General features: G+C 37.2%; 1 protein-coding gene across 1 annotated transcript in view; it reads right to left on the bottom strand.

The window, feature by feature from the left end:
• nlgn3a (neuroligin 3a) overlaps nucleotides 1-26194 on the bottom strand; it is a 272172-nt gene that overhangs the window by 128442 nt on the left and 117536 nt on the right. The window contains exon 5 of the mRNA XM_067391373.1: nucleotides 25035-25184. Coding sequence (XP_067247474.1) covers nucleotides 25035-25184 — 150 coding nt within the window. The remainder of the gene's footprint in view (nucleotides 1-25034; nucleotides 25185-26194) is intronic.

The raw sequence follows: 26194 nt of genomic DNA, 5'->3' as shown, positions 1-26194 counted from the left end.
TTGAATCATGTTTTTTTTTTTTTTTTTTTTTTTTTTTTTCAGAAGGGATTGATAACATCATCATAGAAAAAAACAAGGACAAATACAATAAAATAAAGATGCAAATGAAATAAACTGCTTTCAATTTTCAATGTACAGGGATGCAAACAGGTAAGGGGAAATAAAGGTGAGAACATTGCATGGGGCAGGGGCATGCTTTCCATATAAGAAATAAAAAAAAGATATGCTCATTTGTAGCTTTGAATAATCAAATGAAAAAATAAAACTGCATATTCTTGATTAAATATGTATGAATAAAACGTATACTGATTCTACTGATTGTTTTATTAGGCTGTTAAGAACTACGGTAATGCATGGATCCAATATACTGATAAACATACACGATTTCTTTCCCAGATACATTTACTTCACACAAAGCCTGTTTATGAGTGTTTTACACTTCATACGCAATAAGACACTACAGATAATTCACTTTAGTACATGCGCTGTGACAGCTGGATTTGTATGGGGGCATCTGACTACATTGTCAGATGTACATTGAAATTCGCGAACGGAAAAATCAAGTGAGCCCAAAGTGGTTTGTTTTCAGATTGTGTGTTTTTAGCGAACTGTAACAAAAGATGAAATCGAACACCTCCCGAGATGGTCTCAGTTCGGTTCTTTTTAAATGGTTTTAGATCGTTTGGAGTGTTCATATATGGGCCAAAAATCATGAAAACTGCGCTCAGACCCCTGAAAAGGACCAAGTGTGAAAACACCCTAAGAGACCAAGTTACTTCAACTCACGATCATTGAAAAAACTTGTCTGTGGCAACATTTTTGCAAAATTATGTTACGTTGCTTGTTGCATGCTCTCCCCATCTGCCATTGCTTGGTGAAACAGAAAGTCCCGCCCCAAACTCATGCCATTGGCTGAGTCGGTTTTAACAGCACACACTATCAGTCACTGTGTTCACCCAATGTTGGAGAATCAAATGTTGCATGTTTTACCCATTGTCATCACTGCAAGCTGGGTTGAAAGCACACATTTTAACTTGAAATGACACACTTCACCTTTAAGCAACACTATTATCCTCCTAAACAGCTGTCCTTCTGTTTAGATTGACCAGGTTTCAGAGCATTTGCACAGTAATGCTGATTGAATTGCTCTGTCTGTGTGCTCATTACCATTTGCCCAGTCAAACACTGAGGGACATGTGTATAGCCAAGTAAACAGAGGACACGTCAGACCAAAACCCAACATTTAACATTTCATTTACAGGCTTCAAATATTAAGCAGTGATGGACAGGGGTGCACTGTGATATAACCTTTTGACAGCATTCCAATGAGAGAGCTCAATAAACTTTACACTTCAAATAAGACACACACTGAGGGGTTAATGGAGAAGGTCATGGCACCAGCATGCAGTCACACAGAAGAAAGCATGTGGTCGTGAAAAGCTTGGCACAAAGCCAATACATGAGCACCGCCCCATCATACATTAGCAGCTCGCATTAGCATTTTTTCACAGTACCTCGATCACACCACTATTTTTTTAGTGCTGCTTTGTTGAAAAGACCAACCACCATAAATGGTTACCAGTCGCTTGTATGCTTGGGATGTTGGTTTGTTGGTGTCCCCACCAGGCTTCTGAACTAGCTCAACACTATAAAGCCTGACATATGAAATAATAGTCAGATTTTTATTTGAGACAAAATATTTTTGCATTTTTTAATATAAAAGTTAGTATGTGTTTGTTGTGTTTGCAGGTGTGTATCATATTTGATACAATAAGGCTTTTCTGGCTCATATAGTATGACATATAGTGAGAATATGAGGCTCACACTCGAGGGGGAAACATACCCCAATTTTATTCAGAGGTCAAAACTGAGCAAAAATATGCAGTTCGGTGCAGATGCTGATATTTATATGAAAAAAAAGTAATAAGATGAAATTCTGATGCTTGTAATGTAAATCAATCTTTACAATCTTTATCTTTATAACAGTACAGCAGATACTTACAATCCGTATAAATCGTCACTATATCTGCCATTAATATGTCCTTAGTAAGATGATATTTATATATGCTTAGTTTTATGATCAAAGCTATGTAGTTTTTAAAATATGTAATGCAATGAATATGACGATTGAGAGATGAACAAATAAAACCTTCCTCAAAAGCCTGTTTTGATACTTTTTGATACTGTTTAGATAGCTTTTAACATGATTTAACATATTACCAATTTTTCATTTTCAGAAAAATTATGTATGAATAAACAAGTAAACCAAAGGTGCTTTAGTCCAGCAAGTTTTCATCTTTAAAAATAACAATAACAAAATAAAAAATAAAATAAAATAAAATAACAAAATAGCATTAAAGCTGCAAGCAGTGATGAATAGGCTCTCGCACACATGTCACCGCCACCCGGTGGCTTTAGGAAAACAGAGCGCGGTGGGCAATATGCATTTAAGTATATAAATACAGGTGGACAATGTCAGTTGTTTTTATTTACCACACTTCGTGCTGGTGATTTTATGACTATGACTAAATTTTGGCATGTAGATGTCTTCAGGCCAGGACACTTATCAAATATGTGAGTTTGAGGCAGATTGGACATTGTATGTTCGAGTCACAACAACTTCCTATTTCATGACAATAATAGCATGCTTTAGCACTCAGCTAAGTGTTGCTAGCATGTTTTAGGATGTTTGTAGCATGTTTAGTACTAAATTGACCCTTCGCAAGGAGTTTGATTGACAGGTGATCTAACCAGTCATAACGCCGAATCCGCCACTTTGTCCGACAAAGCAGTCAGGGGAGTTAGTAGATAAACGTTGGTGAATTTAAACTTGAAAAATGATAATGACGTCTTTCTGTTGTTGAAATCTGGTTCATTCATGTTTATTTGATGATATAAATTAACTAGTAAGAAGAGATGATTGTTTCAGGAGCCGTTTGATCTGAGGCGCTACAGCAATCTGTCACGACACATTAAAAAGCCACAAAATTGTATTTATTGTTTAAATTTCTTTAAAAATTACAAAAATTGATCCCACTTTATATTAGGTAGCCTTAACTACTAGTACTTACATTTAAATTAATCATTTGATACAATTGACTTATTGTGTACATACATGTTTTTACATTGTAAATTATTTTAAAAACACCTGAATGTAATTACATCTGTAATTAATTTCTGTAATTACATTTACACCTTAACCCACCCTTAAACCTACCCATACCACCAAAGCTTTCCCTAACCCCACCTCAATAGCAGCAAAAGTGTTTTGCAATTCAATATGAACCCAATATGTACATTGTACTTATTTTTTTATGTAAGTACATAGTAGTTAAGGCCACTTAATAAGAAGTGGGACCCAAAAATTTGTTTCATATCATAAGTAACCTGCTCTGTCTTGTCTGTCGATACGTTGTCAGTGTCCTCTTTGCTCCGCGATGTATTTTTCATTGTGAGAACATGATGTGTGGCGTGAGAGTGGCATGGCTTGTCAGACATAGCAACAGTAACTAAAGGAGTTGGGTCTTTGCGAACGGTGAATTGTATGTCTGAGTTACAACAACTTCCTGTTTTGTAGCGTTAATCACACACATTAGCACTTAGCCAAGTGTTGCATGATTTAACGTGTTTCTAGCATGTTTGGTACTTCGTGGTATATTTAAATGTGTTTCAGGGAGTGAATTACAGTGCAAAGCATGCCATTTCCTGTATGCCTGACTTACAAAAGCTTCCTGTTTCATGGCAAAACATCAGACTTTTTCAGGCCGTCACAGACATGCCCTTCAAGCAAAAACTCAAGATCTTTGCAATTTAACATCGCTAAGGCCTTAAGATTAGACTAACCAAATATGATGTTGATCTGGTTAAATCTCAACAAAGAGTTAATCACAGTGTGAAACATGACTTTCCCTGTTGCCCGCAGGTGGCGCTATGATTGCAACTGAATACTTTCAAGTAGATGTCTTCAGGCCAGGACTCTAATAATACATGTGAAGTTTGAGGCAGATCGGACATTGTATGCCCAAGTTACAACAACTTCCTGTTTCATGGCAAAACATCAAATTTTGTCAGGCCGCCACGAACACGCCCTTCAGAGAAAACTCACAATCTTTGCAATTTAATGACACAAAGGACTTTAGATTAAACTGACCAAATATGACGTTGATCTGATTTAAGCTCTAGGAGGAGTTTGTTAAAATACAATGTCTGGAAATGGCAAAAATTTTGCTGAGAAAATTCAAAATATCTCACTTCCTGTTGGGTTTTCAGATTTTGCACCCAGGGGCTTTTTTGTAGGTATTGGGCTGTTACGTGTGTCTACTGGATTTCATACCTGTACGTGAAATGTAGTGCAAAGGGCACTTAATTGAAATGTTGTAGGTTGTGCTATCGAGCCATTTTGCCACACCTAATTCTGAAACTCATATCAGACTTAAAGGGATAGTTCACCCAAAAATGAAAATTTGATGTTTATCTGCTTACCCCCAGTGCATCCAAGATGTAAGTGACTTTTTTTCTTCAGTCGAACGCAAATTATGATTTTTAACTGCAAGCGCTGCCGTCTGTCAGTCAAATAATAGCAGTGATTGGGAACTTCAACTATAACAGTAAATAAAACTTGCTTAGACAAGTCCAAATTAAACCCTGCGGCTCGTGACGACACATTAATGTCCTAAGACACGAAACGATCGGTTTGTGCGAGAAACCGAACATTATTTATATAATTTTTAACTCTAATACACCACTATGTCCAACTTTGTTCAGCTTCCTGCTAGTGAGGACAAAAAACGCGTTCTGAAGACGGAAGTGATGTCTCGCCCATATACTTCAATGAGCGCGAGACATCACTTCCGTTGTCAGAGCGCGATCAGACCTCACTAGCCGGAAGCTGAACGCAGTTGGACATAGTGGTGTATTAGAGTTAAAAAATGATATAAATACTGTTCGGTTTCTCACACAAACCGATCGTTTCGTGTCTTAGGACATTAATGTGTCGTCACGAGCCGCAGGGTTTCATTTGGATTTGTCTATGGAAGTTTTTTCAACTCTTATTGTTCAAGTTCCCATCTACTGCTATTATTTGACTGACAGACGGCAGCTGTTGCAGTTAAAAATCATAATTTGCGTTCGACTGAAGAAAAATAGTCATCTACATCTTGGATGCCCTGGGGATAAGCAGATAAACATCAAATTTTCATTTTTGGGTGAACTATCCCTTTAAATTTTTACCGCTTCTGACGCGTGTGCAAAGTTTCATGAGTTTTCGAGCATGTTTAGGCCCTCAAAAATGTGATTAATTACGGAGAAGAAGAAGAATTGACTGAGCAATTATAACAGGGTCCTTACACCATTGGTACTCAGGCCCTAAATATATACTTAAAATTTATATAAATATATATAAAAAATCATTAAAAAAACACATGTACCAAGACCTGAAGGGGACTTTTGGTATATATATTAGCGTCATAAAACCACTATACTAACATTTAATTCAAACATTAGATACAATGCTCTTATTGTGTACATGCATGTTTTTACATTGTACTTATATTGTAAAAAAAAAAAAAAAAAATACCTGCGTGTAAATACAGCTCTAATTAATTTCTGTAATTACCCCATAACCCACCCTTAAACCTACCCATATCACCAAATCTGTCCCTAACCTTACCCATATCCACCTTTTCCTGAGCAAACGATGAACACCGCCATGATGGATTCTAACTTCCGTTTGTGTGCTGTCCTGTTCCGGTCTTCATAGGCACCTCCACAGAAACCCTAAATCATGATGGCTATGAAGGTCGACAAGCTAGCAGCTCCAAACTAGCATTAACCAGTTACAGGATACACCAATTACCTAAGCAAGCAGATAGGATCAGAGGTAGCTAAGCTATTTATGCAGAGGTGGTGTGGTATTCTAACCGTGACTCAGCGGGAGGGAGAAACGTTTGACAGGCACTTTCTCAGAGAGAATGTCAAAGAACACCTGAAGCCACTGTAGTCAAACATCACACTCTAATTCATTAGCACATACTAGCCTTATTTTCTCCTGAGGGAGTTGAGTGTATGTATTGGGAAAAACCTTAACTCCTGATGATATTTACACTGTGCAATGGGATTTTCACCTCTCATGCGTGTGCTCAATATAAAGAGGTATTATAAATTAGGTGAGAAACAACATCATAGCTCTTTCCCAAAACTTTGACAGCTGACTCAGTGTCTACTACTTATGCAGGCAATTAAATTCTAGGGAGAATCCTAACAGCTATTCAACAGTGTATGTGAATGACTTGACAACTGTTACTCACAAATAACGCTCTTCATGAGAAGCATACGATAGAATCTGCTAAGTTTGCACTTGATTCCAGTAGAGTCTGATGTTAGTAAGATGCTAAGATACTGTAACTAGCTCTAATAAGCACAAAATACATATCATACCATACTTCTGGGTAAAAGTGAGTAAAAGTGTCTTTTGTAATACGATTTTTAAAGGAACTTTGCACATAATTAAAATTGTTTATTTAATAATTGTTATTGGATTATAGCACATTTTATAATCACCCACTACAGGAACATACATTTAAAATTGTATAATATTGGTATATTAGTTTTGTCTTTGTCCTGTTTCTCCTTGCCTGTAGAGTAACAGTGGAAACCGGTTTATCTTACCTGACTCACCCCTTCACAAAACTGTCAAGACAATTTCATTTTTGCACATTGACACAAAACAGTGAGTCTGTAACCATTTTAAAAGCAAAGGCAGCAGCCACTGGTGTTGGAGTCAATGCTTTGAGGCTTGGTGAAATCAATCTGGAGTCTGCATATTTGGTTACACTTTATTTTAAGGTGTTCTTGTTACAGTGTAATTACTAAGTAATATCAAAGACTTTAGATATGCAAAGACGGTGCACTCATATTACTATGAATGTTAACACGTAATATTCAGTATTATGGATCTGCCTGCATTGACACCACTGAATGAGAACTGAACTGAGCTGGACAATGACTTCACTGTTTTCTCCAGAGCTTCTGTATAGATAAATGAACTAAGTTAATACGTTAATAACTTTTTTTATAATTAATCAACACTAGGGTGACCATATGTGCCATTCTCCCAGGACGCGTCCTGTCCAGGATTTCTAAATGGCCTAAAATGGCTTGAGCCCGTGCCTCTATAATTGTGAAAGTGGTCATATCGATGTGCCCGAGGAACGCGATTTAGGAACGCGATTTCTACACGGAGGTCTGTGCAAGCCACTGTTCTTATTGACATTCTTCATGCAATGCATTAAAATGTTGTCGTATTTGCAATGCTTTGACCGTTCTCTGTAGATCCAGCCTTCTTGCAAGCCACGATTGGTTGATTATGTATAATGCATGCTATTGGTCAAATTATTTTTCAGTCGTTACCTTCTGCAAATATGAAAACAAAACCAAAACTGGGACATTTTATGCAACTTAGAAATCCTGGACAGGACACGTCCTGGGAGAATGGCGCATATGGTCACCCTAATCAACACTGAACTTAAGCTGGACAATGACACTATTTACTTCTAGAGCTGCAGTACAGTCAAAACAAACTTTGTTACATTATTTTCCTGTTATCACTGTAAAGCTGCTTTGAAACAATCTGTATTTTAAAAAGCGCTATATAAATAATAAAGAAACACATAATATGGCAAATTAAATGGTTAGTTCACCCAAAAATGAAATTTCGGTCATTAAGTACTCACCTTCTTGTTGTTCCAACCCCGTATTATCTTCGTTTGTCTTTAAGACACAAATAAAGATATTTTTGATTAAATTTTGGGATGATCCACACATAGGCAGCAGCATAGGCGTTAGGGCTGGGTATTGACACAATTTTCACGATTTGATTGCTATTCACATGCTTTCGATTCGAGTCAATTACGATTCGATTCGATTCAATTCAATTCAATATCGATTATTTTGGATGTAGTATTTCAATTACAGTACATGGCAAATTGGCAATCTCTCAACTAATGCTGTAAACTGCACCATGTAAGTCAGTTGGTACTATAATATTAATAATGAAGGTTAAATTAACTTATTTATATACAAACACCTAAATTACACTCCATGATGTTTTTATTATAGATAAAGTTTAGAATTACATAATCATATTTCTACTCCAATTCATTTTTTTTTTAAATATAAACATTTAAATCGCTGCTGGCATAACTGATTTATTCAAACATGCATTAAATATTGAAGAACATTAAAAATTATAATGAATATGTAATGGTGCATAACTACATTTATCAGAATGTTGCTTTCTAGAGTACACTAGCTGACTAATGAGTTTATGGTCACTGAATATGTTTTTCTGAGATAAAAGTGACGTTAAGTGACATTGTTTACAAGCTGATTTATTGACGTCTTTCCGAGGTTGAAACACTGATTGAGCTATTACACGAGACATGATACGGATTTCGGTAAGTTGTACTGTATATTTTAACATACCTTCAGATGTTTAGTCGTGTTATTTTACGCTGTAACTGGTATTAAAGCGGAGGAGAGGATGTTCACATGCGCTCCGTGCTGCCGCTTCTCTTTAACTGAGGTGCTACAGCGAGCGATCTGTCACGTCTATAGAAACAGTGCCAAAACGGTATTTATTTTTTGAATCTCATAATAAGATGGACGTCATTTGAAATCTGAGACTTTGCTTCATATCAAAAGTAACAAAGCACAAAGATTATTGGGATTTATTGGGTGGGAGGCGCTACATATTCTGCTTATTCATCAACTGAAAACAGACTAGACTAATCGATTCTTGGGATTTAAGAATCGATATCGGTTTGTAAAAATGAGAATTGATTAAAATTTTTTACCCAGCCCTAATAGGCATGTTCACGTCCGAACGGCTCTGGTCACGTGATCAGCACAATGCATGCGTTTGATGCAGACACAGAAGCTGGCCAATACTGAGCCTGCATTCGGACGAAACCACGCTGAAGCTCTTCAACGAAAATAGCGTAGCTGTATGATAGGGGACAGATGAATTTGTTGAATAAATTCATTATTTTTGTTTTGTTTTTGCGCACCAAAAGTATTCTTAACATTAAGGTTGAACCACTGTAGTCACATTGACTATCGATGTCTATAACACCTTTCTAGACCTCAAAAGGTGCAATGACATTGTTGCCTATATGTGGGTCAGATACCCTCAGATTTCATCAAAAATATCTTAATTTGTGTTCCGAAGACAAATGAAGGTCTTACGGGTTTAGGACGACATGAGTACCTAATGACAGAAATTTTATTTTTAGGTGAACTAACCCTTTAAGTCTCACCCTCTGGCATTCAGTGCCTCAACGGCTGACATTTGCCTACACACGATACAAATAGAAGCCATTATAATCACTGATGCTTTCTACACAGTTTACAGTATACAGATGCACATTTCTGACATACTTAACCCACTTGAACAGCTCGTTTGCATCTCTGTACAGACTTCAGAAGGATCCCAGTGTTGAAAACAAGTGGATGGTTTATTTTAATGATGTCCTGGATCGTGTCTGAGTATTATATGTTTGTTCAGAGCATTTTGCGGGTTTTTTTGTAAACGAGGCACAGTGTAATAGAGAGTTCGCAAAGAAACTTTTGTTGACAGATGAAGCAGCCAACTGTATTGGATCTGACTGTAAGTAAATGATTTCATAATTCTTTTTCTGTAAATGATGGTTTTATATGGATAATGTTTTCAAAACACTTACTGCAATGGGCATTGATACTGTTTCCTATACAATGATGTTAGCCATTCAGAACATTTACTGACAATCCTTTTTTTTTTTTTTTTTTTTTTTTTTATTTGATAGGAACAGTGTGGGTTAATGGACAGACATGATTTGTACATGAATGTAAACACACCGGATTGTAGCCGAAGGCTAATTTCCATCCGTTGTCCCGGGGGCTGGGGTCACAAAGGTTTTAATGATGGTTTTATATGGATGTTTTTGGTAAATGACAGTTTTATATGGATAATGTTTTCAAAACACTTACTGCAATAGCGAATGGGCATTGATACTGTTTCCTATGCAATGATGTTAGCCATTCAGAACATTTACTGACAATCCTTAAAGGAGCCTTGCCTTAAAAATGGATAATTTCAGGCAGAGGGTCAGAATGAAGGTTGAAAATTATAGGTTTATATATATATATATATATATATATATATATATATATGGTGCAAAAAACTTTGAACTAAAGGATTAGTTCACTTTCATATGAAAATTAGCCCAAGCTTTACTCACCCTCAAGCAATCCTAATCCTATATATGACTTTCTTCTTTCAGATGAACACAATCGGAGAAATACTAATAAATATCCTGACACATCCGAGCTTTATAATGGCAGTGAGTGGGATCAATGAGTATGAGCTGAAGAAAGTATCTCCATCCACAGCCATCCATCATAAACATACTCCGCATGGCTCCAGGGGGTTAATAAAGGCCTTCTGAACTGATGCGAACTGAACTGATGCTACACCCCTGATCAAACACACTTGAATGTCTTCAGGATTACTAAAGCTACATTAAGGAAGGTGATTTGTGTCACAGCAAAACTCTGCAGGACAGCAGCACTCAAGAACGACCATCCCTGAGCTTGTGATATGTCTCAGCTATGTAAACATTATCACGGATCTGTGAACGGCCGCTAATAGCAAACATATGAGTCTCCATAAACTCCTGGCATCTGAGCCACTAAGGACGCAGAGCCATGAGCCATGTCGTTATTGTCATTTTTAACCCAAAAACGCGTGTAGTCTGAATAATTCATAAACGCATCTTCATTCTTATCGATTCTCTCCAACAGTGTGTAGCTTTAGCCACGTTAGCCGTGCGGCACACTATCAAACTCATTCAGAATCGAATTTTAGCAAACATCCACAAAATATATGCCATACCTATGTTATATGCTGCATTAAGAATAGTTTGTAATAGTGGTTAAACGGATCGTTGTTGATCCGTTCAGATCAAGCCCCACGGTTCGGGACGCATGTGATTCATGGATCATTTGCAAGTTTCACCGCAATAGAGTGAACAGGTTATAATTTGTTTTGTCTTGCTATTTCACACATTAAATAGATATAAAACCATTCCATCGCTAGAAGAGGCAAAAGAGGATTTAATTCGGTATCGCATGCAGTATAGCTCTTAAACTCTAAATTAATTTCTCTTTCGCATCCTCAATGCACTTGGATGGTCACATACACGCATTATGTCAGTAAAAATAATAAAATAATGAAGAATTCTCGAAAACACATTCGGTTATGTCTTAATAGAGGGTATGCACGTGACGTCACCGTCAATCGTTATGACTGCGGTTACGCCCACTGAGTGGCACAAACACTGAGCGGCAGCATTGGTTTTCAGCGTGAATGCCGCGAAAAACACACAAAACACTTCCAAAATGGAAAAGAGCTTTGTGATTGACTGTACAGATAGCTTTGACACAAAACCTGAGGTATATATTTAAAGACTGCTGAAAAAAGAAGCAAATGGATTGCTGCAATTCACAGAAACAACTCGACTCTGGGCAGAGAAACATGGATTTGCAGTTATCATTTTGTGTCAAATTGTTGGATTTTGATGTAAAATAATGCCGTATATATTGTATTGTTATATATTATGTTGACAAATCATCAATTAAATATATTCTGCATAATTGTGTGTTTTAAAATAAACACTGACAAAAACTATACTTTAAATCTATACAAGTTTTAGGGCTGGACAATATGACGATATAACATTGATATAAGTGATTACGCGGATTTAAACCTACCTATATTGTAGTTATATAAAATATTCACAGGCAGATTTGCTTTTTGTATTTCCCCGGCGTCAAAATCAGGCACATATAAATGTCAGGAAACACGACTCCTGGCTGCATGTCAATATCCATGGATTAGGTTTATTTGACAAGTTGCAAGAAACACTTTCGAGCCCAACCTTTAGTGTAATTCGTTAGTTTTACTCGCATTTTCGCAGTTTTCCCTATTAAATCCAGTCACGCAGTAGGTCCTTTTGCCACTCAGTCCAGCTGAGGGAGCGCACTTTCGGCGGGAAAGTGACGTCGATGCATACCCTCTATTGAACGAGGTGAGAATTCGGAATCGGATGTGTATCTATCTGATGTGCGCGTGCATGGAGTCTTACTCTTAAAGTGACAGCAACCTACAAATACCTGCTGTTGTCTGTCATGTAAATCAAACAACAAAACACAGCTTTAACTAAGATTAATCTATATTACATTACATTTACACAGTGAACAGTTTAATTTTATATTTAATTATTACATTTCTGTACACAAAAATTAATACTACAGTTAGAACTCATATTATTTTTGTAATTTTATGTTGTATTTATCTATGCTTGTAATTGGTGTACAGTATTTGTCCTTTTTACAGTCTGTTCACTTGCCTTTAATAATGTATAAGTTAGGCTTGTAGTTTCTGCTGTGGTATCAGAGTAGTTAAAGTGGTCTAAGTAATAAATGCAAAGTTAAGTTACCCCCCCAACCCCTAATTATTATTATTATTTTTGCTGATCCGAAAAATGATCCGATCTGTGACTTCATAACCGTGATGTGATGCGAACCGTGAGTTTTGTGATCCGTTGAACCACTAGTTTGTAATGATCCATTTTGTGAGTTTTATTTGCTGTTAGCTTCTGTATTATGTATGCCTCAGTGTATTGGAATGATGAGCAAGCTTGGGGGCGGGGAGCACGAGCTTATTTGCATTTAAAGCAATCCACCCACAAAAACGGCTTGATTTTGCTCACCCAAATCAGGGCAAATTTGACAAGCTGTAATAAATTATCTGTGGGGTATTTTGAGCTGAAACTTCACAGACACATTCTGGGGACACCAGAGAATTATATTGCGTCAAAGGGGCAATAGTAGGACACCTTTAAAAGAAAGAAAGAAAAAAGTATTAAATAAGCAACATTAGTTGGTTGTTATGGTATGGTATGGTATAGTTACTGAAATGTTAATGTAGTACTCATCATTTTCCTGCATAATTACCTATTAATGACGGACCATTATTAATGTACTCATTCAACAATGACTCATTATCAGCACCCTCAAAACATTATTATATATTACACAATTATAAATACTATTATTAAACATCTCAACACATATTCACTCTCTCACTTAATATTAAAATATAAAGTTGTTGGATCTGTAACTTGGACTAAAACTAGGTCTCACTCACAGTTCTAAACAGTGCAGATTCAGAATGGAGCTAAAATATTAAACCAAACTACTAACTGCCAGTATCTTCACTTCTTTTTCCCTTTAAATTATTTGTATATAAAATTTAGGATTAACAACTGTGCTGCCCCACAAGTCAACCAGGAAAAGATTCAGTGCTGTCTATTTCCAATCCGTTCCTGCTGTCATTCATAAACTTCCACAAATCCCTTGTGTGTTTGCTTATTAAATATTTTAGCTAATCTGATTATGCTTTCAGTTAAGACGGCAGTAAACATTTTAGCAAGTGTAAATCCATTCTGAAAAATACCACAGATTTTCCCTCAAATGTAAATAAAATTTGCAGATGACTGTACGTCTGTGCCGGGCCCTCCTGATGGCAGTGCGCCTACGAAGCCTTTAAATGCTGTTTTGGTGGGCAGCTCTCGTGTGTACACTGCAGTATTTTAGCATGGTGTATTACTGTAAAGATGACAAGTCTCCACAGCTTTCAGAAATGTCATATGAGTTACCACATAAAATACAATTTCCCAATGCCTAAAAAAGATTTCCCACTATAACATCAGATACCTCCAAAAAACCTTCCATACTAAATCTTCACAAAGCCGTTTCCTGGTTCTAATCCTGCATGAATGATATAGGATTTCACACCAAGTTCAGTCTTCACATACTGGTTGTTCAATTCATCCATTCCGATATTCCTCCCACTCTACATGCGAGCGGTGTTGGTTTCTCAGAATTAGCGTTGCCTCAAAAGCAACACTTTAGAAATTCAAACATCCTGTGACCAATTCCGACAGGCTTTTCATTCACAAGAGGCACATGCAAATAATTACACCTACTCAGCAAAGCCTTTTTCTTTCTTTTTTCATGTGCTTTTGAGTTTCTCTTTTGTCGAGTCACATAAAGTGAGTGGACTGGGCGCCCACCTCCACTCTCATGGCTCCCAACTTCACACCTCTCTGCTACTCCTCCACGCCCACCTTCCTCATTTCAGCCGACACAATGTGGAGAATATTGCCTCCCACATGCGTTAAGACAGCTGGCCTTGGTTCTTTCACTTGCCAAAGCATGATTAATCACTTGACAAGATGAGTAGCAAGAGTTGGCCGGGGAGCCAATATAAGTCTCTCCAGACAGATCATTTCTGACCCAAACACACCTGATGATGGACAAACCATCCCTCATGGTAGAAGACAAATGAGCTGAGCAGGGCTCAGACTGGCTGGAATAGAGGAAGAAAAAGTTATGCTACAGCGTGAGCGTCAAATCAAATGAAGTAATGGATCGCCTGAGATATCGGCAACAGACTGTAAACAAGAAGCCTGATACATGAAGAGTTCAACTGAAAAAGACATTTATACACATATTTGCCTCCAGCTGACCTGATCTGCTCTAGAGGGGGTCGAAACAAAGATCAATATGGCTTTGTAACCCAGGCACATTGAAAACACCTACATTTCTGGAAAACTCCAAAAACGTACCTATACATATGATTCACTGCAGTTTCCAGCTGAGCTAGAGGCAGTAAAACAGGAACAGATTATAAATTAATCAAGTTTTTGTGTGGTTCCTTGCACAATACTATGTTATGACCTCAAAACACTTTTACCATATACTGCGTGATTTGTAAACCAATACATTTTGACATTTGCATCGCATAATCAGCTCCAAATGTGTGGCTTTTCTACCATAGTAAACTTGCTCTGTGGCTCACCTGGTACAGCATTGCACTTACAATGCGAAGCGCGAGTACGAATGAAACATGAATCATGATAAAAGAGCTCAAATACTTGTTGCTTTAGAAAATTATATTTCATTTCATTTCTGAAATGCCACGATATGAACAGCAACCAATGCTGTAAAACATGGCCATCAACTGTTTCAGATAAAACTGAACATGGAAAACAGGAATAGAGAAGAACTGCTTTATACCAAACTCAACAATCTTTGCAAACTTTGTTGGGACACATTCAACCAATATGCCTACTCTAAGACAGATGAACGTAATGCCCTGACCAAAATAAGAGAATTCTTCACCCAGTAGCCATTTATACTGTAGTAGACAGAATCCAGTACTAAAAAAAAGATACAACAAGATTTAGAGGTCAGCAAAATGTCATCACATGCATGATGGATGCAAAGTTTGGCCAAGAGGCAACAAATCTTGGCCCCAAACCATCAATGCACATCTCTTTTTAAGAAAAAAACAACCTGAAGAGCACAACTCTTTGAGCTCCCTGTCATTATAAGTTTTTCTTCTCAAAGAAAGACATAGATGGCTGGTCTCTTTCCAACATAAGTGAAAAATAAAGGCTATAAACCATGACTTGTAGTGGCTTGTATAGTGCTTATAAAAACCTGAAGGTATTTGCAACTGTAATAAACAGAAAACAGAAGCTCTATTATAAAACCTTGCAAGCTGCCTGGACAGCATTTCAAGGCATTATACTGTAGATTGCGTGAAGTATCCTTCACTGAAAAGGCAATACTAGAAGCCACTGTAACAAGCTCCTTGAAAAACAACACAAAAGCAATATAAAACTACACTGTAAAATCAAACAGTAAAATTAATTAAATTAAATGAGTTTGTTTCACTCAAATAATAATGAAAGTTCATTGTACTTAATAGGAAAAAGTTGCATGAACTCAAAATTTCATTGTAGTAAGCTGAACTTAATATGATTGTGTTGAGCTGCAGCAGATTTCCAATTCCCAGCATGCTTTGCATCAGACCATATAAATAACTGTTGAAATTAAGTGTTATTTTGTGTGTTTTTGCACAAGATTAACATATGGAGATATAAGTTAATGTTTAATGTTGTGTTATGTTGGGATTCAGTGGGGTTCTGTTATGTTAGTTTTGTAGGGTTACCACTGTGGTGAAGAGTAGAGCCTGTGGTTAGGTTGAGGATGAGCTGCAAAACATTTAAAACCACATATGTTGTTTGATTACATATATGCAAGTATGTAATGACAGTCTCTTTGATAGTTATAATAGTATGTGTTATTTGCTATGTAACATTTAACCAAGATCTGAATGTAATGTTTATGTAAATTAACTGTGTGTAAAGGCTGGAATACACTACACGATTTTTAAAATCTGAACAGATTTTTAAAACAGTAGGCATCATACACTTGCCGACTTTGTAAATGGTTACAGAGAAAAGCCGGGCATCATACACTACCAGACTTTAAAATCGTTCGGAACACAAACAGAAACACATGTTTGGTTGCTAGGAGACGCATGACAGACAGGCGAAACAAATGCAAGAGATGAGTAGTGGAAGATGCGAGGCAAATGCTTTTGAAGATAGACAGGGGTGGGTAGACACAGTCAGTATGGACAGATTACAACAGGAGTTAGAGGTAAATTGTGTAGTTTTATGAATATCCAAGTTGTTACCTATAATGTAATCAATTATCATAATCAGTCGCTATGTACATTTAATGTAATATAATTAATAATTCTTCTGGCGTAAATGTATAGTGATGAATATTAACATATTTAATAATGAATGAATCCGGATGAATCCAGAATGTGGTTTGTTAACTCTCTCAAGACAAAGCTAACAGTACAGTACTTACTGAAGCAATTTTTCTATCATGGTGGAGCTCCACTTATTCTTCAGTGATTTTTTTTATTGCGTTATGAAAAAGAATTTCCGTATTTTTCAACTTGGGAGCGACGTGAGCTGTATTGACCCGACAGTGTGACGAAACTGCCGCAAACAAATCATTCATGAATGTCATGTGCGATCTCGCGGGCGCGGCTCCATCTAGCGGCTGTAAGCGGTATATTTTAGTGTCTCAACATGATAACCATGATTACTCGTCAGGCGCCAAGCTTGTGATTCGTGCACTGAATGAGGTAAGTTTTTCCTTATTACCCGATTTTGTACAGTAGTCTCATTTTTTTCTCGATCTTTTTGACTTTGCACCCTTGATTTGCATTGTTTGGGCAGCGTATGACTGTATCGTGTACTTATATAACAACAACACATATAGTGCACTGATGTGTGTTCTAAAATCGGATCAAAATATCAAACATGTTTGATATCCTCCGACTGGATGGAATCAAAATCTGAAGCTAAAAAATCGGAGTCTATGATCATGATATACTACGCGATTTTCCATGGAATCTGTCGGCTCAAATCTGCAGACTGGCTCTGACTTTTGCCAACTAGCGTCAACTTGTTCAGACTATAAATCGGGGCAAAAATCGTGTAGTGTATTCCAGCCTTAATTAACATTATGATTAGTTGGAAAAGGGATGCTGGTGATGGGATTGTTAGTGAGAGACATCTGTGCACCAAACTGGCTTTGATCCGCTTCCATGGCTCTCAGCCCCGCCCCACTTGTCACAAAAATTTTAAGTTCTACCAACTTTAAAAAAATGAGTTAGTTTACTTAAATGTTTTGAGCTAATACGTTTCCTCAAATGTTTTGAGTATTCTGAACTTATTGGGTTTTACAGTGTATACATTTTGTGCAATACAGCAATGAATTGAACAATTCACAGTTATTTCACCCAGTATTTTGTGTGCTATGTACTGTTAGTCAAGTCTCTAGGGCGCTTATGAGGAACGCGTTTCGTGTGCCGAATATAGAGCTTCCAAAACCAGTCGCTTAGTAACCAAATCAAATGTTCCATTTCAGTATGGATGCTACCTAAGAAGGTATCTCCCTAAGTAGGCAGTAGATAACAAGACAGCTAGGTTCTGGAAGAAAGCTACAGTGAATGACATATTTTGGGTTGTGGTACAGCACATTACCAGAAAGGGTAATTCACACACTGACAGAATGAAGTGACCGCATGGAGAAAGTGATCTGTCTCTAGTTGAATACCATGGTAGGAACGTCTACTGGAAAACAACTGTCTTTGTGAAAAGAGATGACAGTACTAGCTGTTCCTGAGCTGTGACTAGTATTTTGTCTTTGAGCAAGACATCCAAGGAGACTTTCACCATATAAAGTCTACTATTGCTATCAATAAAAGCATCTGCAAAATGTTTACTTGCATAAACTGTACTCTTGTTTTGTGTATTATGCATATTGGTTTCACAGAAAATGCACAGAAAAAGCAAAGCAAAGCATACAGTCTTTTCAGAAAACAAGTCCTCTCGAGTAGCAGGAGCTCTAAAAAAGTTGATGGCTTGTGTGACCGAAAAAGAGTTTCTTATGACACGGTCTGTCTCACTTGAACTGTTGACAAATCTCTCAATTGTGGAAAACTAGGCAGGAAGAACCCAAATGTCATAGCACTCAAACGACACTTTGACAGCAGCCATCATACTGAAGATCAATCCCTCAAACCCAGAGGTCAGGTTTGGATAAAGAGACTGCGGTTTTTACTGAGGTTTCTGTGTAATTTATATCACCCACAAGGCCAAAAGGCATGAGCTCTGGAACTGGCAGGCCCTGGAGGTAAATCAAAACTGCCTGAGGAAAACCAGAGACTCCTGGGAATGTTGGAGCGCAAAGTTTCTAACTACATTGATGGTTCTGTTGTCTTCGTTCAAACTTATGAAAAAGACATTTGATGCACTTGGGAAAAGTTTGCAGACTGTGCGAGAGAACTTGAAGACCTCATCATTTGCTTCTGGGCAGCTACCGCATTAACAGGCCAAACATTTGCAGAATTTCATCTTCGATTTATTTCAGCCTTTAGGCATTTAATTTTTTAACTTGTCCTATAAATTGATTTCAGAGTATGTTTTTTTTCCTCTTCCGATTCATTCTCATTTGATTAGAATAACTGTAATTTCTTTCTATGTTTTTCATAATTTAATCGGATGTCTGTCTCTCTGAGCACACAGACTTTGTTTCACAGAAAAATGTCTTTTGAATCTCTCCCCTCATCACTCTTGCTTTTCAGCACATATGAATAAAACATTTGTCACAATTTTAATCTTATCGCTTCGCTTCAAAAATTTGTCAGAATGTACAAAACTTTATAGAGGAGTGATTCTCAGAAAATGGTACAATTTGAGTCCCCATTAATTGGTATACAGTATACCATTTTTTTTTTTCAGGTCATTACATTTTTTTTTCTTTAATTAATATTTTTATTTGGCATGGATGCATTAAATTGATTGAAAAGTGACAATAAAGACTTCTACATAATTGCAAAAACAAAAAAAAAATATTAAAATAAAAGGTCTTCTATAAAAATAAGAAAAAAAAAATGTATCAAAAATATGAAGCAGCCCAACTATTTTCAACAATGATTATAATCAGTAATGTTTCTCGAGCATTAAATCAGCATATTCGAATAATTTCTGAGGGAACAACTGACACTGAAGACTGGAGTAATGATGCTGAAAATTCAGTTTGGTCACAGGAATAAATGACATTTTACAATATATTCACAAAGAAAACAATTATATTCATATTTTATAATATTTCACAATTGTACTGTTTTTACTGTATTTCTTTGATCAAATAAACAGCTTTGGTGATATATTTGGGGGTCAATAAGATTTATTTTTTTAAATTAATACTTCTATTTTTCATTAAATTGCTCAAAAGTGACAGTAAACATACAAAGAGTTTGTCTTTTGCAATTTCCCTCTTTGAAAATAATGGTTCCATTATCGCATGTTCTTTTTTGATGGTTCAAACTGAGGTTTCTCTGCACGGCAGCATATTTCATACTTTCAAAAGGAAAAATATGCATTATTTCATTCATACAGGCCTCAACCAAGCTTAATTTTTAATTATGGGGAGAAGGGGAAAAAAAATCATCAAGTGATAAGAAGTGATCGTTACTTTAAAACATTTTTGGCAGTACAAAAATACTAACTGAAAATAATAATGTGATGTGGTGCAATGTCATTTGCTAGTTAAGACTGCTTATAGCCATTTTCTGCCCTCTGCATTGCTTTTTCAGCACAGTAATGTTGTGTGTCTGTGTTTATATGTGTTTATTTATATACTGTATATAGCTTTGGGATATATTAGGCAGTAAGTAAGCATTTTGTCCTCAAAGTTGATGTGTTAGAAGCAGGAAAAATGGGCAAGTGTAAGGATTTGAGAGAGTTTGACAAGGGCCAAATTGTGATGGCTAGATGACTGGATCAGAGCATCTCCAAAACTGCAGCTCTCTTGGGGTGTTCCTGGTCTGCAGTATCTATCAAAAGCTACTGTAGCTCAGATTGCTCAAGAAGTTAATGCTGGTTCTGATAGAAAGGTGTCAGAATACTCATAGCATCGCAGTTTGTTGCGTATGGAGCTGCATAGCTGCAGACCAGTCAGGGTGCCCATGCTGACCCCTGTCCACCGCCGAAAGCACCAACAGTGGGCACGTGAGCATCAGAACTGGACCACGGAGCAATGGAAGAAGGTGGCCTGGGTTGCTGAATCAAGTTTTCTTTTAGATCACGTGGTTGGCCAGGTGCATGTGCATCACTTACCTGGGAACACATGGCACCAGGATGCACTATGGGAAGAAGGCAAGCCGGTGGAGGCAGTGTGATACTTTGGGCAACGTTTTGCTGGGAAAACTTGGGTCCTGCCATCCATGTGGATGTTACTTTGACACATACCACCTACCTAAGCATTGTTGCAGACGATGTACACCATTTCATGGAAACAGTATTCTCTGGTGGCTGTGGCCTCTTTCAGCAGGATAATGCGCCCTGCCACAAAGCAAAAATGGTTCAGGAATGGTTTGAGGAGCACAACAACGAGTTTGAGGTGTTGACGTGGCCTCCAAATTCCCCAGATCTCAATGCAATCGAGCATCGGATGTGCTGAACAAACAAGTCCGATCCATGGAGGCCCCACCTCACAAATTACAGGACTTAAAGGATCTGCTACTAACATCTTGGTGCCAGATACCACAGCGCACCTTCAGGGGTCTACTAGAATCTATGCCTCGACAGGTCAGGGCTGTTTTGGCAGGAAAATGGGGACCAACACAATATTAGGAAGGTGGTCATAATGTTAATGACTGATGTATGATTGGTGTATGTATATGTATATGTATATGTATATGTAAATGTATATGTATATTTATATGTGTGTTTGTGTGTGTTTTGTGATTTATGAGGACACAAATTTGTATAATGACATGGGTATTACACTGGTATTATGATGTAAGTCCTCATATTACACACCGAGAAAACTTAGTCGGCCGATGAACAAAAACTGCCCGACGGCCGACCGTCGGCTTGGTGTGTTCCTGCCTTTAGGGGTTGGGGTAGTGTAGGGGGATAAAATGTACAGTTTGTACAGTATAAAAACCATTGCATCTATTGAATGTCCTCACTTTGATAGCAAACCAAACCTGTATGTGTGTTTGTTTTGAAAGTGATCGGAAGCTTTAGGGTTTGGGTTCATATTAGATGTCCACTAATCTGAATATTTAGATGGTGGTTATGGCCACATTCTTTGCACCTGAGGTGGGGAAATACATTTTCTTACTTCAGCAATAACCATTTAAAATAAAATTATTTAAAAAAAATTCCCGAGACATTCAGGAACAAATTGCACAATTTCCTAAGAAAGACCCAGCCACTTTCGCTCCTGTATTTCCCTCTTTTCATGAAATGCATCTCAAGCTCTCGACCTAGATGAAACATATATTTGCCAGGGGATTTTGCTGCAGCTCTTTAGGTATTCATGTGACATTTAATTTCACATCACAGCTGAACATGCAACATTTTACTCTGAATGCTAAGAAGGTTTCACAGCATCTAATCGGAAACCATTTGCAGTAACAGACAGTTGTCAGTGACGTAGAAAATCAACGCACCAATACCTAATATCATCTGACGAACAAAGAGCAGAAGACTGAATGGTTAATTTCTGAATTTGATTTGCAATGTGGCAGTGCCAGCCAGTCACAGAAGATCCATGCATGGAAATCGTTTTTCTTGTGCCACGTACATGTTTTTAATTAGACTCCCATAACAGCGAACAAATGCATACTGTTTGGTGCAGATGGATGTTTAATTTATATTCACAAGCATACTGATGATGTTCATAGAAATGTAAATTGTATAATGTGGATTTGAGTCAGAAAGAACAGCAAATGTAATGAAATGCAATCAAACATTCATGTTTTCTTGAGCTATGAGCTCTGGGAAAAGAAAAACACTTCTTAAACAGCCATAATATACTGTTTTAAAATCATATCTATAGGCTGCAAAATAATAATAATAAATATTATATTTGGTTTCTCAACCAAACAGAAATCCAAGTGCTGGTGATTTATTCCATATTTTTCATAGCTCGAGTATTATTTCAAATCTTTTCTAAATCACATTTGGCAACTGCTCCGCCGGCTTACCACGATAAAGGGCAAAGGTCCATGGATTTTAAAAGAGAGGTGGCCATTGTTAATATTTAATGCATCTGGAAACAGTAATTAAGTCTTCTCCACAAGGAAAGGAATTTGACATGCTCTGGAGAGCCAGTGAGTAATTATATTTGTAAAGAGCAGTGATACAAGATACTCCCCCCTGACTAGGAGTCATTACACGCCATTAAAGGGTCCCAGCAAGCCCGGCCTTATCCACACTCAGGCATGCACACACCATGCAGTCGAGGCTCAACGAGACAGGATTTCTATAAACAAATTGTCTCTGACCAAACTCTGTGTCTGATCAAATCTGAGTGCCACAATATTCACATACCCATCAGTCACAAAGAGCCAGACGCAGCATCCACAGGACTCCAACAGCAGGAAAGACTCGCCGGTGATCTGGCATTTGTAATTAAATATTAAACCTGTAATGAGTTCTCAGCCATCTACATGGTGTGGAGTTCACATGCGAAAGTCTCCAAATAGGGCCCCTGGAGAGACAGGGCCCACACTTAGAAGCAATAATTATCACATCCACAGGACAGGTGGAAACGCTGCAGTGAGATGATAAAACTCTAGCAAGACTTATTAAACAGTGCTCGAAATAAAGACTGTACAGTGCACAGATTGTTGTTATTGTGTTGCAAATTTCCAGGCTGTATTCATTCACATCTCGAGTGCTATTTTCATTCTAGAGTGCTTTTTATGTGATCCTCAAATAAGGCACATGCATGCATAAATGCATGAATTTTACATCAAACCCCTGTAACCTACATACAGCCATGATCATGGAGGATTCATAAGTCAGAATAGCCACAAGGTAAATGAGGAATCTTTTACATACTGTATAATTCTCTCTGCATACCTTTAAGCTGCATAATTAAAAAGAGGCTCATTTTTTTTTTTTTTTTATATATTAATATCTTATTATTTATTTATTTTTCTTCCCTGGAATTATTCAGTCTGCTCTGAATTTCAATTACATCTGCAGCAGCTATCACTATGCAAATGAGGGGTGTCCTGTGTTTTAATAAAGGGAAAATGCAAAGTTCATAGTGCTGCCATCATTCCTTGCACAACCTGTAGAGATTGTACCATTAGCAAAACATAATTTGTAAAAAAAAAAATATACCAAATGCAACCTGGCTGGGAAAAAAAAATCTGGATGTGACAAGTGCAAGTAATTATTATATTTCACACCAGGGTGGGAGTGAAATACTGCCTTGCTTTAGTAGGATAGACTTCTTAGCAAACTTTCAGTCACAATGGTATCGACTTGTATTGTCCCTGAGAGCAAGACATCAATAAACAGTGACATATTGCATTCGAAGCATTGTAGGCAGTGGCTAAAGGCTGCAAAGAATTGTAACTACACCATGACGGACAATCTGAATGACCATGGACAGTGTTTTAGGACAAACGGAGGGGAAAACTGAAAGAAACTGCCGTGCTGTCAACTCTGCCTGAAGCAAAATCGCCGTTGTAAGAAAGTAAGAAAGCAAGTAAGAAACAAGTAAGAAAGCGGTTGCCATTGCAATCCATTTTTACCATAATGCTGTAAATAAAGTATGATACAATTTTCAATGATAAACCTACTCTTAAAATAACTGTTTTGTAAATAACCCTGTGTCGATCTGACTGTGTGTTGGCGAGGACACAAAAATGAGGAAGTAAAATCTGTAGTTTTCACAAAAGATCTGGAGCATTTTGCGTCATCCGGTGGACTTTTGCTGACAAATAAATGTGAATTTCTCGGCCAGGTAACATGGAGAACGTGTAAACATTGTTCATTTCCATATACTACCTATATTGTAACAATACAAATAGGGTTGAAAATCAGTGAAGTTAAACTTTAACAGATGTGGTATTGTCTCCAAAAGGCTATAGGTTCAAATCCAGCAAGGAATCAACCATGAACTATAAAAATTGTGCTTTTGATCAAGACATTTAACTTCAGGTTACTCCAGAAGGATTGCTGCTTTAATATGTGCATATAAATAAAAGCATTTGTTAAACAACCTCTTACTTAAGTTCCTTCAGTATAACAGACTCTTCTTTTTGGGATGTATTTTGGAGTCAGAATCAGCTTTATAAATCTACTCTGAAATATTATTTATTGTGTTTATGTGCCAAATTTAAAAGCATAAATGGATGACTGAACATTTGTCTGCACATATTTTAATAAGTAATCAACACAACACTGCAAGCCAAAAAAGAAAAGAAAAAAAGAAAAGCCAAACTGATTGAACTTTGGCAAGAGTTTATACCACGGATTCATCAAATCAACATAATCTCTTGCTTTGGTGTTTTGCATTTGCTGATACAGTAAGCAGCATTCAGCATATTCAAGTAAACGTAATAGTAGTCTTAATAATAAACACAGAACAACAGACGCCCATATGCTTGGAGTTGTCATTCTCAGTACTATTTTGCCAATATGGCTGCTCCTGGAAAGTTATATAACAACGAAAAAAGTGCTTACCTAGGACGCCGACTCGAAAGTTGAGCGTAATGACGATGACGTTCCCGTAACTGGCCAGCACACTTCCGTCAATCATGTTCCCGGTGCCCTCCATATACGATCCGCCATGAATGTACACCATCACAGGTTTGGCTCCAGTGTCTCGTATGTCTGCAAGAGTGGCCACCATTAAACTCTCACTCCCCCACTGCCCCGTCAGAGCAAGATTCAACACAGCAATGCATCTCACAGTCCTCCCAGATACCAGCTACCAGCTCAATTACATTTCGAGATGCATCTCATATCAGCCGAGTCATTTGTCTCTCGTAATGAACAGTATGCGCAAAACAGATATGAACAGATGAAGCCATATGGAAGGTCAGAACCTAACTGGCTATTGCAGGCGGCTCTAACACGCTTTAGTGGCCTAAATGATGAGCTCATCGCAAATTTAATGGCCTTGTTAGACTTCACTGCTGCGGCACACAGGCACGGAAGGGTTTAAAAATGGGAAGCAATTGGGGGGGCCAAAATTATGGAGAGCTCGCTGAAGGAATAGTTCAGCCAAAATTTAAAATGATTGTTCCGACCCCATATTATTGTTTTACTTCCGTGAAATGCAACATCATCTTAGGCAAAAGTGAATGCTGTTTTATGCTGCCAAGCTCCAAAAGCACCATAAATGTAGTGCATACATAAATAGTGGCGTGTTCTGAAATGAGGAGGCAAAGCCCTCACAGTTTTTATTTATATATATATATATATATATATATATATATATATTTTTTTTTTTTAATAAATCAAATGTAAATTCATGTCCCAGTTACACTTAATGTTGTCACATTTTAATGTTTTTCACATTTGGTTAAATAAACAAACATTAAATAAATATTTAAAAAAGAAACCAAATACAATTCTATTTTGTATTTTTACACTAACTATGTAATTAATGTTCTATTTATTAAAACCAAATATCAATCTCATCAAGTTAGTATTTAAGCATTTATTCCAAAATAATAACTAAAGGCAGTAACAATTTAAAACGGATGCTCAGCTGTTCTTTTTTAATCGTTAACATATTTTCAGATCATCAGTCATCATGCTCGCCATTGCTCGATAAACACTCGTCAAAGACACAAAGATGTATCTTTAATTTCACCAAGCTGATTGCTCACAAAAAA

The sequence above is a fragment of the Chanodichthys erythropterus genome, chromosome 1, assembly GCF_024489055.1.
Source record: "Chanodichthys erythropterus isolate Z2021 chromosome 1, ASM2448905v1, whole genome shotgun sequence".
NCBI classification, from domain to species: domain Eukaryota; kingdom Metazoa; phylum Chordata; class Actinopteri; order Cypriniformes; family Xenocyprididae; genus Chanodichthys; species Chanodichthys erythropterus.
The sequence above is the reverse complement of the archived record's forward strand: the minus strand, read 5'-3'. Positions and strand labels throughout refer to the sequence as shown.